This window comes from the organism of the source record quoted next, unplaced genomic scaffold (assembly GCF_019419815.1).
Source record: "Pyrus x bretschneideri cultivar Hongxiangsu unplaced genomic scaffold, Pyrus_bretschneideri_v1 Contig24, whole genome shotgun sequence".
NCBI lineage: Eukaryota > Viridiplantae > Streptophyta > Magnoliopsida > Rosales > Rosaceae > Pyrus > Pyrus x bretschneideri.
Window position 1 is genome coordinate 2,057,458 of NW_025999546.1, and position 17,034 is coordinate 2,074,491.

Genomic DNA, 17,034 nt, shown 5'->3' on the forward strand with positions numbered 1-17,034 from the left:
TTGAATGTCTTCCAGGTTATAAGGAGTGGAATCCCCTAACTATTGTGCCGTTGCTTTACCGCTCACTTTCTTGATACTTGGTAACCCCTCATCTAAACACAGCATCAAAGTTGGGAAGAGGTTTTAAATTCTAATCCAAACTCTTTCATCGATTAAAAAAAAAAAAAAAATACAACAAAGCCTACTAACCTGAGGGTTTAAGGGCGAACATTGTGTGATTTCACCCAAGGTGAACAGACCAAGACCACCATAACCTCACCTGGTTAGGCATCACTGATACAACCAATTACTTTAATGCCCTGCTTAGTTACAAGCCCACGCTACTAGGCTCAACAATATCATATCATTGTGTAAACCCTTTTAAACATATTTAATATTTGATCTCTGTCCGATGTGGGACTTTAGCAATTATCTACTTAATAACTAGCTTCCAACTTACCAACTTACCAATTTACCAACTGTGAAATTCAAAATCCAACAGAGAGTGATGAATAGAAGGGTCTTCTCATATTAATTTCCAGGTGAGACTTAGCAGCCTTCGAGATAAAATACTCGCGTTGTACCCTTATTCGACATAAGAAAATAAGCTTATACCACTTTCCCATGAACGTAGCCACGTAAATTCCTTGGTATGCATTATTTCCTTTACGTTTATCTTATTTGGTTTTCTCCATTTTTGTGACGAGTAGCCCTTTGAAAATGAAGGAATTTGAGCAGAAGGTCTTATATCTACAAATTACAATGTTTAAACCATTGAAAAGCATGTCAGTAATCTCCAGATTCCAATATCCTTCACACACCTTGCGGAACTCCTACATATTTACTTCGACCAGAAGCCTTGGGACTCAAGGAACTAAAAAGTACCGATAATACGGTGAGTTTGATTTGTTCTGTAAATAGTGATGCGAATGCTGTATCCTCCTCTTCATCGGTGGTGGTGGATTTTGGAGAAGAGACCGAGGATGGAAAAGTCGCGTAGTGGGAGTTGAAGAGAGAAGGGAAGAGAGTGAGAGACCTTTTTTTAATTCCCTTCCTTTTTTTTATTTCAAATTTTTCTTAATTAATTTGTAATATGCATTTAAGTTCAAACTCCAAGTGTCAGAAATTTGGTGGGCTAGAGCAATAAGTAATGCCAGGTCATCAGTTAACGAATGAATTGACAAAAAGATTAACAAAAGTATTAAAATAGCAGAAAATTTAAACTTTAGATATGGAAGTGGATCGAAAAATAAGTAAGTGTAGTAAAATGAGATTTTGTGAACTTAAGTGTAATAAAATAGAAATTATCCTCATTAGAAATTTAAAATTTAAACAAGTTTTTTTTTTTAGTATAGAGGAGGGCAAAGCCCAGCAAGCAAAACAAGAAAAACCTAGGCAAGGACAACCCTATGAAGGACATTGCCAATAATATCCGAAACTGCAAAAAAATTAGTAGCAGTGACAGGAGGAGAAACAAAAACATATGACCAAGGGAAGCCATAACCCAAGTCACCCATGTGGTCAGCTAAGACATTCTTTTTTCTATAGATATGAGTGTCTTCATAGTTTGTAGCCATCTCGGAATTTTTGTTTGTTGTTTTTTGTTAATAGTATTCGTAGTTTCATACTTTGTTCGTCCGTTTAGTACTCTGATTTTCAACTGGTAGATGGTATATGACTGGTTGAAATATTGCTTGACTTTTTTTTTTTTTTTTTTAAATTTTTAATTTTTATTACAAGTTAATCAAGATGTAGTCCTCAGTTTGTAGTTGTCTTGGCCTTCTTATTGTTTTCCTGTTAATATTATTCATAGTATCATACTTGTTAATTTGCCCGTTTGGTAATCTGATTTTCAACTGGTATATGGTATATGACTAGTTAAAACATTGCATGACTTTTTTTTTAAATTTTTATTACAAGAGACATTTTACACTATGGGAGTGAAGTGAGGACGACGTAGTTGCATGATATTCATCACTTTGATTTTCAACTGGTAGATGGCATATGTCTAGTTGAAAGATTGCATGATACACATCACTTTGAAGTGGGTTACAAAAAGTGAAAGATTGCATGATACACATCACTTTGATGTGGGTTACAGCAAGTGAATGTGTAGTGAGATGCCACACACCAGACAGCATGTTGAGGGTACACATATCTTAGTCTGCGGGGCTTGGGTTGCAACCTCATATCCAATCTAAAGCAAGTTTTTATTAGCTATCCAACCATGGTGGATGGGGGATCCCACTAACCCGAGGGTTTAAGGACGCACTTTGTGTGATTTCACCCAAGGATGAACAGACCAAGATCACCATAAACTCACTTGATTAGGTTTCATCGAGGCAACCAAACTCTTTAATGCCCTGCTTAGTTATAAGCCTACGCTATTAGGATCAACGATGTTATAGCATTGTGTAAATCCTTTTAAACATGTGTGAATTTCAAATTTAAATCGATAGAAAGCTCTTCTCATATTAATTTCCAGACTAGACATAGTAGCCTCAGAGATTTAAGTTTTTTTTTTTTCTCGTTGTAACCTTATTTCACATAAGAAAAGAAGCTTATACCGCTTTCCATGAACATAGCCACGTGAATTCCTTCGTATCCATTATTTCCTTTACATTTATTTTATTTGGTTTTCTCCATTTTTGTAACAAGTAGTCCTTTGAAAATGAAGGAATTTGAGCCGAAGGTGTTTAAACCATTGAAAAGCATGTAAGTAATCTCCAGATTCCAATATCCTTTACACATCATGCAATACGACTCCTACATATTCACTGTTAGAAATTTTGAGTAGAAATATCATTCTACATTGTCCCACATTGGTCACCATAAAAAAGCTTATTCACTTTATAAGGTTTTGTTCTTATTAGAGCAATTCCACCCTTAAAGACTTTGCACCAACACCCAGCCAATTTATCCACTCAGTGAACAGTGATAGACCCCAATAAATAGTATTAGACCAAATGCATCTCCACCTCTAAAACTAAATAGCCTAGTCAATTTTATTAAATATTATTATTATTATTTATTATAAAATAATAATTTGATTTATTAAAATATTATCAATTTTATTAAACCCTATTTAATCCACCGTTCCCACTTCCCCTCAACCTCACCATGTCGTGCCGCTCACCAATCAATACTCAATCTCCGACCAATACCTCAACACCCAGGGCTTCAACCTCCACCGCATGATCGCAGAGCTCAACCTGGACCACCTCAACAAGGTGTTCGTGGCCATCAGGTTTTCAAAGTGGGACCTGGACAAGATCTGGACGGCACTGGAGCACACAGACTTGCTACTGTGGATGGAGTACAGGAAGATGAAGCGGCCAGTGGTGTTTGCGAGGTCGACGGGAGACGGCCTCCAGTTCAAACTTCCTTCTGACGCCACGCTGGGGTCAGATGAGCCGGTCCCAAGGTCTGTCACTTTTGTGCTGGCCTGGAGACCAGCTTGGGCTGGGTGCCTGGCAATCCCGTGGGATGGAGAGACTTCCCTAGGTGCCGGGCCATTTTTTTGGCTGTGTGCCAGCCTATCCCACCCCCAGTGGAACTGCTCTTATAAAGTGATTTGAGTGATGGACTTGGAGAGTAAACTTGAGCTCAACCTTGGATTTTGGCTTTGGGGTGTAATGAGTTGCTCTACCGCTCCCGAGACAAATCCGACATTTGGAAGATGAAGAACTGTATGATATTCCTTCTCGTCGAACTCGAAACTCTCAGTGGCTGATCTTGGATATGACCCCTAGCCATGGAGATCTGCGATTTCACGGAAAACCATTACATAAGACGTTAAAGAAATCTTTCTCTTAACCTAACCGAAATGAAACTACTGCAACTACTTCCAAGGTTAGAATTCAGAACGTGCCTTCAATGTTTCAACCTTTAATCGTTAATGTTCTCGAGTCTCCAAGTTTCCTCCTTTTCTTGGTATTTTTGTCACAACAAATGTTCCTCCATATGGATGTTATCCTTCAACACATAACGTCGTGAAATACCAAATATTCCTCCAATTTACCTAGGGACCAACATTACTTTTACTACATGTGGATGTTAGTAAAATACCAAATATGCATATTATTTTGACTGTTGAATTTGAATTTCAACAGTACATCGTTTTTACCATTAGATTTGATAAAAACAAATATTGATCATTCATTCAATTTCAAAGGATTGCCCCAAAAAAAGAGTTTGATTTGGACCGTTGACAACGAACGGTCCAAAATTCGAAAAGCCACATTTACTGAGTTCCCTACCGCGTGGGGCATAGTTGTCGGCCACTAACTCTTAGATCAGCCAAATTTGAACCCAAATTTTCAGGTATGAGTCTTAGCTTTGGGTGGCAAATTTTTGTGTTTAAACCAAAATATTTGGTTTTGATTCTAAGGATTGGAGTTAGTCTAATAAATCAAAACTTAATTCTTTGAAAAAGAGATCCGTGGGACCATAATTTTCATCTCTCCAGAGTAGTGTTATAACAGGTCCACATCTTAGTCCTAATAGACGTCAAAGGAGAGGGGAAAAGAAGAAAAGAAAGAAGGTAAAAGGAGAGGGAAAAGAAGAAAAGAAGAAAAGAAAGAAGGGAAAATGAGAGGGAAGCTTATCAGAGTAGAGGAAAAGAGGGAAAAAGCAAAGAAAAGGAAAGTCACCTCCATCATTATATCCACCAACTGGTTACCCATTTTCTTGCAAATGGGAGTGTGAGACCGAAAAAGAAGAAGAAAAAAAAAACACATGGCAAAACATCCAGAAAATATACAAATATGCCAAAGAGCAAATTGCTCCCATTTTCCCTTGTCTCCTACAATATTGTAAATTACATTTCGTATAATGAGAAACCAGTATTGCTACTCCGAGGACAAGGGCATAACTTGCCAAACTTCGTAAGTATAATATCTCATATACATTTCTCACCACTTTATATAGTTCGTATATATGTGCAACATATGTTCCAACAAGATCCTTAACATGTAGCTCAAACATTAATATAAGAAAAATGTTTACAAAATGTACTTGTGAGCAACATGATTTGGTTGACGACAATAAGTCTATCAAGTGTTCGACAAAATACCTCAGTAAACAAATTGAAATTTTTTTTTTTTGGGTATGTGCTTCGCTCTTTTTTTTTCTATCTAAAAACTTGAACTTTAACACTGAGACCCCCAAGATTCGAATCCTGGATCCGCCATTGCCAGTGACAAGTGATGTCTTTTGGTCTAGCCTATAACTATACAACAAGCTTATAACTGTACAACAATTCGATCAACCACCTCCAATTCAACCATACATGTACCTGCCAGATTCAGGTTATTCCAAACTTTCCTTATGAAAGTAACTAAACAATATAAGTGCCACATTATTACGCGATTCTATCAAGTTTTAATTTTTGTCTCATAACCGCATCATATTTAGGACAACCAATTTTGCAGTTGCATATATAAACCTTCAAGATGGTAATATTGGAAACACTAGTTGGTGGGTTGATTGGTATAAATGGCACCAACAATTCAAGGATAAGAAATGAGTATGGAGCAATGAACAAACGTTTTGTATTTTATTAAAAAAGAATCATGGTGCAATTAGAAGTGCATTTTATGACAAAAAAGTTGTGAGAAACGATCAATATAAATTGTAATTAATCATGGTGCAATTAGAAGTGCACTTTATCACAAAAAAGTGGTGAGCAACGATCAATATAAATTGTAATTTATAAAATCACATAAAACAAGAAGTACTCTCTTCTTTTTCTTTTCATCTCCACTAGTGGCCGACCATGACTAGCTTTTTGGGTCAATGCAGAGAGAAACTATTTATTGTGCTCGGGTACGAGTTGTACATCACGTGTTATTATATAAATGGTGAGAAATTTAATTTTTTAAGTTATTAATTTTTGAGTTTTTATCACAAATGATTCCGAAATTGATCCTCACTATCAAGATGATCACTGAAATTGAAAATCAATCAACGTAGTCCCTGAAAATAGGTGTCGCAAATCAATTTGGTTATTCCGTCATAATTCTGTTAAGTGCTGATGTAGTTCCATACCCGCCTAGGTCGCGACTCACTTAGATAGAAAATAGATAACTTTCATTTTGCATTTTTTTTTAATAAATTGTAAGAGACTTGTTATATACTTAAATTAACACGCATTATATTCATATTCCCTATGTTTTCATAATATTCCAATACTTCATTCTATTTTGTAGTTTATGATGAAATTATATATATTTTAAGTATAAGCAAACTTTTATTTACACAAAATATAATAGATTTACTTAAATCCACCTGGTCTGTCTAAGCACCCGCTTAGCCGCTTAGGCATTGGATTCCAACTAACCACTCGACTAGCGCTTAACATCTTTTAGAACCTTATACGTGGATGACCACCCAACTTTTCATTGAACCATTTCTATACAGGAGAAATAGAGCCTGAATTTAAGCAGCAATTGATTTTGATTTGAGCACATGCAAGCACATTTGCACACGTGTGTCCTACTAGAGCTTGTTCATTACATTTTCCAGGTTCGACTCAATTCCCTTTTCTATTTTTTTTTGAAAAACTTTCGACTCAATTCCTTTAGATCAAATAACTACCCTTTGATTTTAGGCTTATTTTTCAATATTTCCCCTCGAACTTGTAAGGCGATGCTAAATTTTCCTCAATATTTTTATATGAGGAATGTTGGTGAGACTCTCCATAGATTCATTATCATCTCATGATTTTCGTACAATATTTTATAATGTTGGTATGATAATTGACATTAAATTATGAGATGGCAGAGTTCATGTAAATGATGCTAAAAGAAAAGAGAAAACAGAAAAGGAAAAGAGTTGTTCCAACACTGTACATCTTTGTCTATAACTCCTTACACTATAAATACGACCAAAGTCCTCCTTCTGCAAATTGATTCTTTAGACGAGAATGAATGAGACTTTCTTAACGTAATACTTTAATATAATTCTTCTTAGCAAACAAGTAAAATTAGAAAACATTTCAACCCAATTTACCGATCATCACCAGAATTTGAGTAGAGGTTTCTTTTTTTACTGATATATTCAACCGCACATATCTTTACATTATGTTGCCTCCTATTATCAACCCCCATACATTTTTACATGTCCTCTCCTAATATTTGACCCAATTTGAAATAGTATCTTATTTTTTTAAGAGTAACAAAATGTGAAATTAAAATTGAAGATCTCTGACAAAATTGAAAAGATAAGTGTTAAGATTAACTCCAACCTTTGGACCCAAACCCAAATATTTAGGTTCAATAAAAGACAAATTTTAGCTTTGGGAATAGTGAACGTTACCCAACCCTCCAGACCTAAGTTTCAGGACCTAAAATGTATTAATTGTTTTGGAATGGTTTTAACCCTAATTGTTTTTTCCGATAAGGATTTTTTTTTTAATTTTTTTTAAAAATTTTTTAGCTTTGAGTTATGTTATCTTAATTTAATTTTATGAATCTTTTAACCTAAAAAATATAAATTCCAACAAAATTTCCAAAACATAACAAATCACACTTACCAACCACTCAACCAACTAACCTTCAATATACACATTAACCAACCAAACTTCAATAATATGTATATTATTGTTTTGGCCGTTGGATTTAAATTCCAAACATTGGATTTTTTTTTAAAATTTTTTATTTATTACTGTTGGATTTGACATAAACAAATACGGATCGTTCGATCAATTTCAACGGATTACCCAAAAAAAGGAGTTTCATCTATACCGTTGATAACCAACGGTCCAACAATTGAAAGGCCTATAGGCTACAATTATAGTTGGACAGATAGGGTCCCTATCACGCGAGGTCCAGTTGTCAGCCACTAACTCTTAGATCAACCAAATTTGAACCCAAATTTAGAGTTTGATTCGGTTCCAAACCCAAATTTTTTAGGTTTGAGTCTTTAGCTTTGGGTTTCAATTTTCGAGTTTAAACCCAAAATTTGGGTTTGGGCCTACGGTTGGAGTTAGTCTAATAAATCAAAAACTAACTCTTTGAAAAATTGATGTGGGACTACAATTTACACATCTCTAAAACAGAGCCATAATAGGTTCACATCTCAGCCCAAATACAATCACGTCAAAGGACATGGAAAATGGGAAAGAAACTCCGGAGAGTAGAGAGAAGGAAAAGGAGAAGGGCAAACTAGAAGGGGAGGGGGAAACTGATAGGAAATTTCGGAGAATAGAGAAAAGCATAAGGGAAAAGAAGAAAAGGAGAAGGGAAAAAGTGAAAAGAAGAAAAGGACGAAGGAAGCTTCACAGGGTAGAGGGAAGGTGGGAAAAGCAAAAAAAAAAAAAAAAAAAGAAAAAAATGAAAGTCACCTTCATCTGTTCATTATTCAGTCTACTGACGGTTACCTATTTTCTTATAAATGGGAGTGAGAGACCGAAAAAGAAGAAGAAGAAGAAAAAAAAAAAAATAGATGGCAAAACATTCACAAAATATACAAATATGACAAAAGAGCAAGTTGCCCTCAATTTCCTTTGTTTATTACATTGTAAATTATATATCGTATGATGAGAAATCAGTATTGCTACCCTAAGGACTTTGGCACAACTTGTCGAACCTCATAAAAATTATATCTCATGTATATTTCTCACCACTTTATACATTTTGTATATATGTGCAAAATATGTTCCAACAAGATCCTTAACGTGTGGCTCAAACATTAACAGAAGAAAAATGTTTAAAAACTCTACTTGTGCCCAACATTATTTGGCTAAGGACAATAATCCTATCAAATGTTTCACGAAATGCCTCAATGAACAAACTGAAATATTATTTTTGTGCTCTTTGCGCTATGTTTCTACCTAAAAAACTTGAATTTTTACATTGGAACTCTCCAAGATTCGAATATAGATGCGCCACTGCCGGCAAGTGATTTCTCATAACTACATCATGTTTGGGACAACCAATCTTGCAGTTGAATACATAAACCTTTGAGATGGTGATATTGGAAACACTAGTTGGTAGGTTGTTTGGTATAAAATGCCTCCAACATTTCAAAGACAAGAAATGAGTATGCAGCAACAATAAAAGCGTGTTGTATTTTATCACAAACAATCTTAATGCAATTAGAAGTATATTTTATCACAAAAAGTGAGCAACGATCAATATAAATTCTAATCTATAAAATCACATATAAAACAAGCACTCTTTTCTTTTTCTTTTCATCTCTGCCACTAGTGGCCGACCATGACTTAAAGAAACACTTTTTGGGTCAATGCATGGGAAAGACCCATTTTATAATTGTTTGTTAATTTTCCTGGAAGTAGATAGGAATGGAAAAGGAATCACTTTCGATTCTTTTTGTAAGGATCTATAAGTTCAATTAATTATATCTGTTTATCGTGAACTCAGTTTTGTTAAATATTATTTGTATTCAATTTTAAATTTAAAATGATTTCTGATCACACAATATACGATAAGCAACATAATTAATGGATCTCCGAATATCAAAGAGAGCATCCTTTGCCGATAGGAGTGACCTAATTAAATATCTCCCCTGCACAGAGACATTTGCATTGCACCTAGCAAGGACCAGTTTTTTTTTTGTTTGTCCACTGATTCACATCAATGGCTCTTGTGAGATCAACTCAAGGAACTTCCTCTGATTCCAACACTCGTCGGGGTGACCACTACGACGTGTTCTTGAGCTTTAGAGGTGAAGACACTCGCAAGACGTTTACCGACCACCTCTACACAGCTTTGATAAGCGCAGGATATCGCACATTTCGAGACGACGATGAACTCGAGACGGGAGAAGTTATCAAGTCAGGACTGAAGCAAGCAATCCAAATGTCCCGAACTTCTGTCATTGTGTTTTCGAAAGATTACGCGTCATCCAGATGGTGCCTTAACGAGCTTGTCGAGATCGTTGACCACAAGAGGACTAGCTCGGACCATGTGGTTATACCGGTCTTCTACCATGTTGATCCATCCCATGTGAGGAAGCAGACGGGAAGCTTTGCCGAGGCATTTGCTAGACACCGGAAAACTGAACCCCCCGACATGATGGAGAGATGGAGGAAGGCACTTGCAGAGGTTGCAGATCTAGCTGGGAAGGTTTTACAAAATCAAGCTCATGGGTAACTTTCATTTTCTTCTTTTGTCTTCTCTTTGTTGTTGTTGTCGTCGTTGACCCCTCCAATAAAATCACAAAATATTGATTTACTCAACACAAATGTTCATATGACTTCAGGCAAATTGCTCCAGTAATAATCCCAGTTAAGGTCAATTAAGTTGTCATGATCTGTACCATGTAGCTGCATGGGATAACTGTTAAGCATTATTGTTCGAACCTTAGTATAATTTTCTCCCGTAAATTCCATGATGATCAGACTCTGTATAATTGATTGATATTGAGTGCACGACATGTTTGATTTATCTTTCATTTTATTTGCAAATTCTTAGGTACGAGTCAAAGTTTATCAAAGATATTGTTAAAGTGATTCGTGATAAGCTAAGTCGCAGACACTTGAGCGTTGAATCAAAACTGGTTGGAGTCCATTCTCGAGTCGAACACATCAATTTATGGTTACAAGATCCATCACATGATGTTGGTATACTTCTTGTTTATGGGCTGCCTGGAACAGGGAAGACAACCATTGCAAAATGTGTTTACAATTCAAACTTTGAAAGTTTTGAAGGAAGCAGCTATGTTGAAAATATCAGAGAAACTGCAAGTCATCCAGACGGCTTAGTTCAAATACAAAAGCAAATTCTTTATGATATTTTAAATGGGAAAAAAGAGAAAATATACAATGTTAGTGAGGGAATAATTAAGATTGGAAGAGCCATAAGCTTTCGAAAAGTTCTTCTTGTTCTTGATGATGTGGACCATATGGACCAATTAGATGCAGTACTGAGGATGAAAGATCAGTTTTATCCTGGAAGTAAAATAATCATAACAACTAGGCGTCAAAGGTTGCTAAAGGCACATGAAGGTATTACGGTGCATGAAGTTGGACCTTTGGGTTTCGATGAATCGTTGGAGCTCTTAAGCTGGCATGCTTTTGGCCAGGATCATCCCCTTGAAGGTTATGAGAAATATTCTGAAGAAGTCGCACAACACAGCGGAAGACTTCCATTAGCTCTCAAAGTTTTGGGTTCTTCTCTTTTCGGGGAACCTAAGCGTGTATGGAAAAGTACATTGGAGAAGTTAGAAGTTATTCCAAATGGTGAACTCATGAATAAATTGAGAATAAGCTACGACTCTTTACAAGATGACCATGACCAGAATTTATTCCTCCATGTTGCTTGTTTCTTTATTGGACAGGATGAAGATCGCATTGTCACAATATTAGATGGATGTGATTTCAAGACAATCTGTGGCATTCAAAATCTCAGAGATAGGTGCTTGGTGACAATTGTTAAGGACAAGTTGTATATGCATGACGTGATTCGTGACATGGGACGAGAAATTGTTCGTCGAGAATCATATGAGCCTAGGAATCGTAGTAGATTGTGGCGCTCTAAGGATTCCTTCGAAGTATTGAGAGAAAAGAATGTAAGAAATGTTCATTGTATGTGTGTGTGTGTGTGTGTTTCTTTTTCTCTTGTGCTAATTAACCAATTGTTTTTCTGATTTCTTTTATAGGGTACGCAAGCAACTGAAGGTCTTATGCTGGACATGCATGAACTGCTTACAAGCAATCCCATAAACTCAAACGAGAATGTCTTGGAAACCAATTCATTTGCAAGGATGCACAAACTGAAACTGCTCTGTCTTAGACATGTACAACTGGATGGATGTTATGAAGAACTTCCTATAGGGTTAAGATGGTTGTGCTGGCCCGAATTTCCTTTGGATTCAATTCCTGTTGATTTTTCTTTGGAGAAATTGGTATCTCTTGAAATGCAATATAGCAGCTTGAGACAAGTTTTCAAAGAAGCAAAAGTATGTTACTCTACACTTTTCAATTTTTTTTCCTTCTTTCTTTCGGTTTTAATTCTTTGACACATTTTTTTTTTCTTTGCTTGTTTTTATTTGTTTCCACAGTTTCTTCCATCATTGAAGATCCTTGACGTCAGCCATTCTCATGGCCTCACTGAAATCATGGACTTCTCACTTTGCCCCCGTCTAGAGGAATTGATCCTTGTAGGCTGCACAAGTTTGATTGTTGTTCATGAATCCATTGGAAACCTGGAGAGACTCGTGTACTTGAATACAAAGGATTGCAAGAATCTTAGGATGCTTCCGAAGAGCATGTGCATGCTTAAGTCACTTGAAACACTCATTTTATCTGGTTGCTCAAATCTTGATGAGTTTCCATTGGAGATGATGCAGAGGATGGAGTCTCTGAAAGTGCTTGAAACAGGTGGAATTCCAATGAGTGGGTTATGGCCAGAAACATGTTCAAGTATCTTGAGTTATTTTCCATGCTCTTTGGTAAAGTTGAATCTCAGTGGGTGCAATCTTTCTGATGATGCCTTTCGTGGGGATTTAAGTAATCTGTCCTCAATACAAAGACTATATTTAGATGAGAATCCAATTTGTACATTGCCAGTTTTCATCAAAGGTTTGAGAAGGCTCAATCATCTGTCTTTCCGCAATTGTAAGAAGCTCGATTCGCTTCTGGGGTTGCCGAAATTACACGAAGCGATGGATGGAGTAGTAATGAATTTAGTTGGATGTATATCATTAAAAAAAATAACATATCAATCTGAGTTCGAAGAACATGTCTTTATGTCGGACAACTGCAATCTAGTTGAGTGGGAGTACTGGTACAAGTTAGAGCCTATTGATAGAGTTGATGCGGAAATGATCAAACTTTTGAGCTTGTTCAACCTAGGATCCATGCCATCCATTAGAATGCGCCAACCATACGCAACTTCCCATCCAAATAGGGCTAGATGGAGTCCTGTTCAGGTGTGCCTCTCTCTCTCTCTCTCTCATAAATCATATATATTTATAATGGGAAATAAATGACTTAGTAATGTTGTGATGATCATGGAAAATGCACAGGGACTGTATCAATTTGGTATATTTAGCACATTTTTTGTTGGGAATGAGGTTCCAGGCTGGTTTAGCTATAAAAGCACCAAGTCTTCTATATCTTTTATGGTCCCTTTACTCCCTGCCACTCACAGAATCCGAGGCTTGAACATTTTTGCTACCTATGCAAATGAGGAGAATTCTAATAATCACGATTATTGTATGATTCGTTGTCCAATAATGGCTAAAGTGAGTAACAAGAGCAAGGGTCTGAGGTGGATCTATTCCCCACTATTCTATGGAATTCCAGGAGAGGGTGAAGATATGATATGGTTGAGCCATTGGAGGATGGAGAGTGAAACAATATTACAATGTGGAGATCAAGTGGTTGTTTTGGTAATGGCCGGATATCCTGAGTGGTTTCGGGTAAAGGAGTTTGGTGTCGAGCTTGTGCAAGAGCACCAGCATAATATGATGATAAATAACCAACACAACACCAAATCAGATCCTCATTATCCATTTGTCATCGGTGGAGATTTGTCCATGTACGAGCATAAACCAGGAATATACTTCCTTGGTTTCTTTAAAGAACAAATGGAAAAAAATGATTTTGGTATACAGAGAATGTTTAATCGCCTCATCATGGACACTGATGAAGAAGACACAGGTATGCTATGTTGTATTGCAATGAATTATACTCCATCCAAACACTTCCAAGTCCATTTGTATTCAATTCAAAAACATAAATTTTATGTTATTTGTATGTTTTTCAGGCAAAGAAGAAGGGCAAGAGGATGAACCTGATTACACAATTGCAAGGATGAGGGCTGCCAACAACAATTGCAGCCTCGGAGGCTGGAAGGTGCTCCTCACTGCTGCTGGCTTATTTTTCACGCTTGCTTTTGTAGTTCGGTCCTCCGTCTCTCAGAAAAAGAAGCGACGGTAGTCCACAAGCCATCCAAGAGTTTGCAATTTTACTTGATACAGACATATCTTTGGATTCCCTCGTTTTCGAAATGTTTTCTGCCTTCAAAATATCGAAGTTCAAATGTGTTCAACATCATCAAATATTGCATAAATATAGCATAAAATACATCCAACATTATCGATACTTACGAATTTTTCTTCCCTGCCACTGATTGCATAAAATCTCGTACCAGATAAAATAAACAGACTGTTGTATGTATACTAGCAGTAAATAACTGGAAAATAAAATAAAATAAAATGATTCTACACAAATGGGGGCAAACCGGGCAAGAATCAATTCTTCGAATTAGGGGAAAACATTTTGGCGCCGGGGAAAGCAAAAACATCCTATTTGCTTATAAATGTCAAATTTACAGATATTAATTGTCATTTACAACAAAATCATGCTTCTTAAAGACGGCTCCCATTGAAAAATTGTGTAAATTACATAACTATCAGTACAACAAATATTAGATTGAATAATATATCAAATAAATTAACAGCATACAATTTCTTAGCCTGAGATCTAAGGATTATACAGCTGATTCAGCCTTGCATCGCTACTACACTACAGAAGCTGGTTTCTGCTTCTTCAACCTGAACAAATTATTGAGGTCAGGAAGCATAGGAGAAACGGCCATGGTTTCTGGAGCCATGAAATTTACCATGTTCTCATAAACATAGTACCTGCAAAAGCATAATGCAATAAGCCTTCAGCAATCTGGCCTACTTGCTCAACAGATGCTCCAAGATATTCCAAAACAAAATCACAGCAGTTTCACATAGGGAACCGAAGAATGTATTGATACTTTATCTTGCGACTCATAGAGGCTCTTCTGTAAACAACCTTCATCTTCTTAGCATGCAACTTATTCAAAAAATAAAATGCTCTCTGTAGATAATCAAATAGTACAAATTAGAATCAATAAACAATAGAAGTTCGGGATCAATTAGGTCGTGATTGTTAGCAGGAATAACTGCTAGCTTGTTCCATTTTTAAGGTTACAAAAACACAACAACTTGAACAATATAAGTTCTGGATCGATTAGGTTCCAAGCCCAATATAAGCTGAGACAATACATTGTCATTGACATCAATAGCCGAAGATACAGATTATTTGAATGAAACTTTCGTCATGACTCATACTTTGTTACTTAAAGTTGATTAGATGAGCCCAAATTGTTTGAAAATCATGTTCATCCACTCTACATATCCATAGCAGCAAATTAATGAGCATACAGGACATCACTTGGGAGGATACAATCCTTAACAATTTCAAAAGCCACACTTCTTATATGCAATCTGACTGCATGTGTTTTGAACTACAGGAAATCTTATAGATTGGGTAAACCATATTGCATATCAAATTCAAATGCAATCATTCATGCATGAAGTATGAGATGCCCTAATAGTTTTACCACAACTTGCTGGGTCAATTGTCTCCAAAAATTCTTTCAGTAATTGCTGGTAAAACTCAGAGTCATCCAAAAGTTCAGGGTCATCATCAGCTTGTGCACCAGCATCAGATTGTCACCTATCAGAGTGAAGGAATAAAAGTACTTAATTTGTGCAAATAGAAATATAACTTTTATAACAAAGAGATAATTAAAGCAGACCTAACAGGGCGCACATTGAAGTGGCAAACGAATCAAAATTTTAAACATAAAAATACAATTAAAGCTAATGACGCATGAAGAGTATTGAAACCGTCACAACCCTCACACACAGGTTGTATGATCTTTTCTTATAGCAATAAAAGGAACAAATTCATCAAGTCACATTGGGGCTATCCAAAAAGAAAAATGAAGCAAAGTACCAGACACCACAAACAACCAAAATTTGTTCAAACATCGTATCAAATTAATTATAAACTGCATCCATCCCAAACAAATTGGTACCTCATTTGGGAGTTAAAAACTTAAAATAGCACATGGATAAAATGTAAATTCCATGGACATTCGATTCCAATGAATTTACAGATGGGTCCTCAGATTAGTACAGGATTATAGTTAACGACAATTATATGCAATTAGTACCTCTCCCTTTGTGGTGTTGTACCCCACAGGAACCTGCACATCCACAACTCATGTTTAAGTTCCTAAATGTACAAAACTTAAGAAAAACCCATCTTGTTGTGATGTTAAATTTATGAAGCACAAATGAGAATGCACGTGAGAGGTTAATAGCTTACAGTAACAAATACAGCAACTGCTGATTTCCTCATCTGCATCTGCCTAACCATTCTGCTTGGATCTCTCATATAAGAAGCAACTTGTTCACTAATATTCTGCAATAGGAAAAAGAAAAATGAATTCCTGGTGAATATCTGGCAAAGCATGGCACAAGTTCAATTACAGAGCAGACCTGATTAAAAAGCATGCAGTTTGCTTTCAATAGCAGCAGCACCTGTGGTTAGAACTTAGAATTCAGAACATGTCTTCAATGTTTGAACCTTTACTTGTTAATGTTCTTGAGTCTCCATGTTTCCTCCTTTTCTTGATATTTTTGTTACAACAAATGTCGCTCCATATGGATGTTATCATTCAACACATAACGTCATGAAATATTCCAATTTACCTGCGCACCAACGTTACTTTTACTAAATGTGGATGTTAGTCATATATAGCCAACAAAATAACTAAGTAACCATGATGATCAAAATGACACAGCGATATGCACCAAAAAGCCAGAGCTCGTCGAAAAGAAAGGGAGAATTGCCAATGAACTTACCAAATGTCCCTTCCCTAGCTCGAGAAGCCAAAATCACCATTCTCTCATAAGCTTCCCATCAACGTGTACAGAAATATTTGTCCAGCTACTGTTTGTTTTAGATCGTCAGCTGCTCAAGTTTTTTACATCACCTGGATGCTGTTTGTTTTAGAACTAAAATCTTATAAGACAGAAAAGCTTTCCATTTTTTTGTGAAGGGCTTGACGGCAACTTGAACTAAATCAGTATGCAAGAAATTATGACAATTTTTTCTGTCTTAATATGAACTGTGGTTTTAAAAGCAGAGAGTGACCATTTTTTATTGTAATTTTCAGTACCTTAACCTTGGGTATATTCCAATTATTATAATCAACATTTTTATTTGATTGATACTCTATTTGTTCTTCTTTTACTATGTCG

General features: G+C 36.1%; 1 protein-coding gene and 1 long non-coding RNA gene across 2 annotated transcripts; one reads left to right on the top strand and one right to left on the bottom strand.

The window, feature by feature from the left end:
• Nucleotides 1–9,432: 9,432 nt before the first annotated feature.
• On the top strand, nt 9,433–14,002 carry LOC125478273 (disease resistance protein RPV1-like). Its single transcript, XM_048586342.1, has 6 exons — nt 9,433–10,090; nt 10,416–11,511; nt 11,602–11,901; nt 12,004–12,873; nt 12,970–13,606; nt 13,713–14,002. The coding sequence occupies exons 1-6, from the start codon at nt 9,579–9,581 to the stop codon at nt 13,883–13,885; spliced, it is 3,588 nt and encodes a 1,195-aa protein (XP_048442299.1). The 5' UTR covers nt 9,433–9,578; the 3' UTR covers nt 13,886–14,002.
• Nucleotides 14,003–15,912: 1,910 nt separating this feature from the next.
• LOC125478240 lies at nt 15,913–16,354 on the bottom strand. The gene is made up of 3 exons (XR_007259071.1): nt 16,270–16,354; nt 16,097–16,192; nt 15,913–15,974 (listed from the first exon to the last, which is right to left on the bottom strand). It is a non-coding gene; the product is annotated as an uncharacterized LOC125478240 (long non-coding RNA).
• Nucleotides 16,355–17,034: the final 680 nt, after the last annotated feature.

Excerpts from the sequence above, each read along its gene's own strand:
- LOC125478273 (XM_048586342.1), top strand. The coding sequence starts at position 9,579 with ATGGCTCTTGTGAGATCAACTCAAGGAACTTCCTCTGATTCCAACACT. Across the intron at positions 11,512-11,601 it reads AAGTATTGAGAGAAAAGAAT|GGTACGCAAGCAACTGAAGG; the intron begins GTAAGAAATGTT and ends TTTCTTTTATAG. Across the intron at positions 12,874-12,969 it reads CTAGATGGAGTCCTGTTCAG|GGACTGTATCAATTTGGTAT; the intron begins GTGTGCCTCTCT and ends GAAAATGCACAG.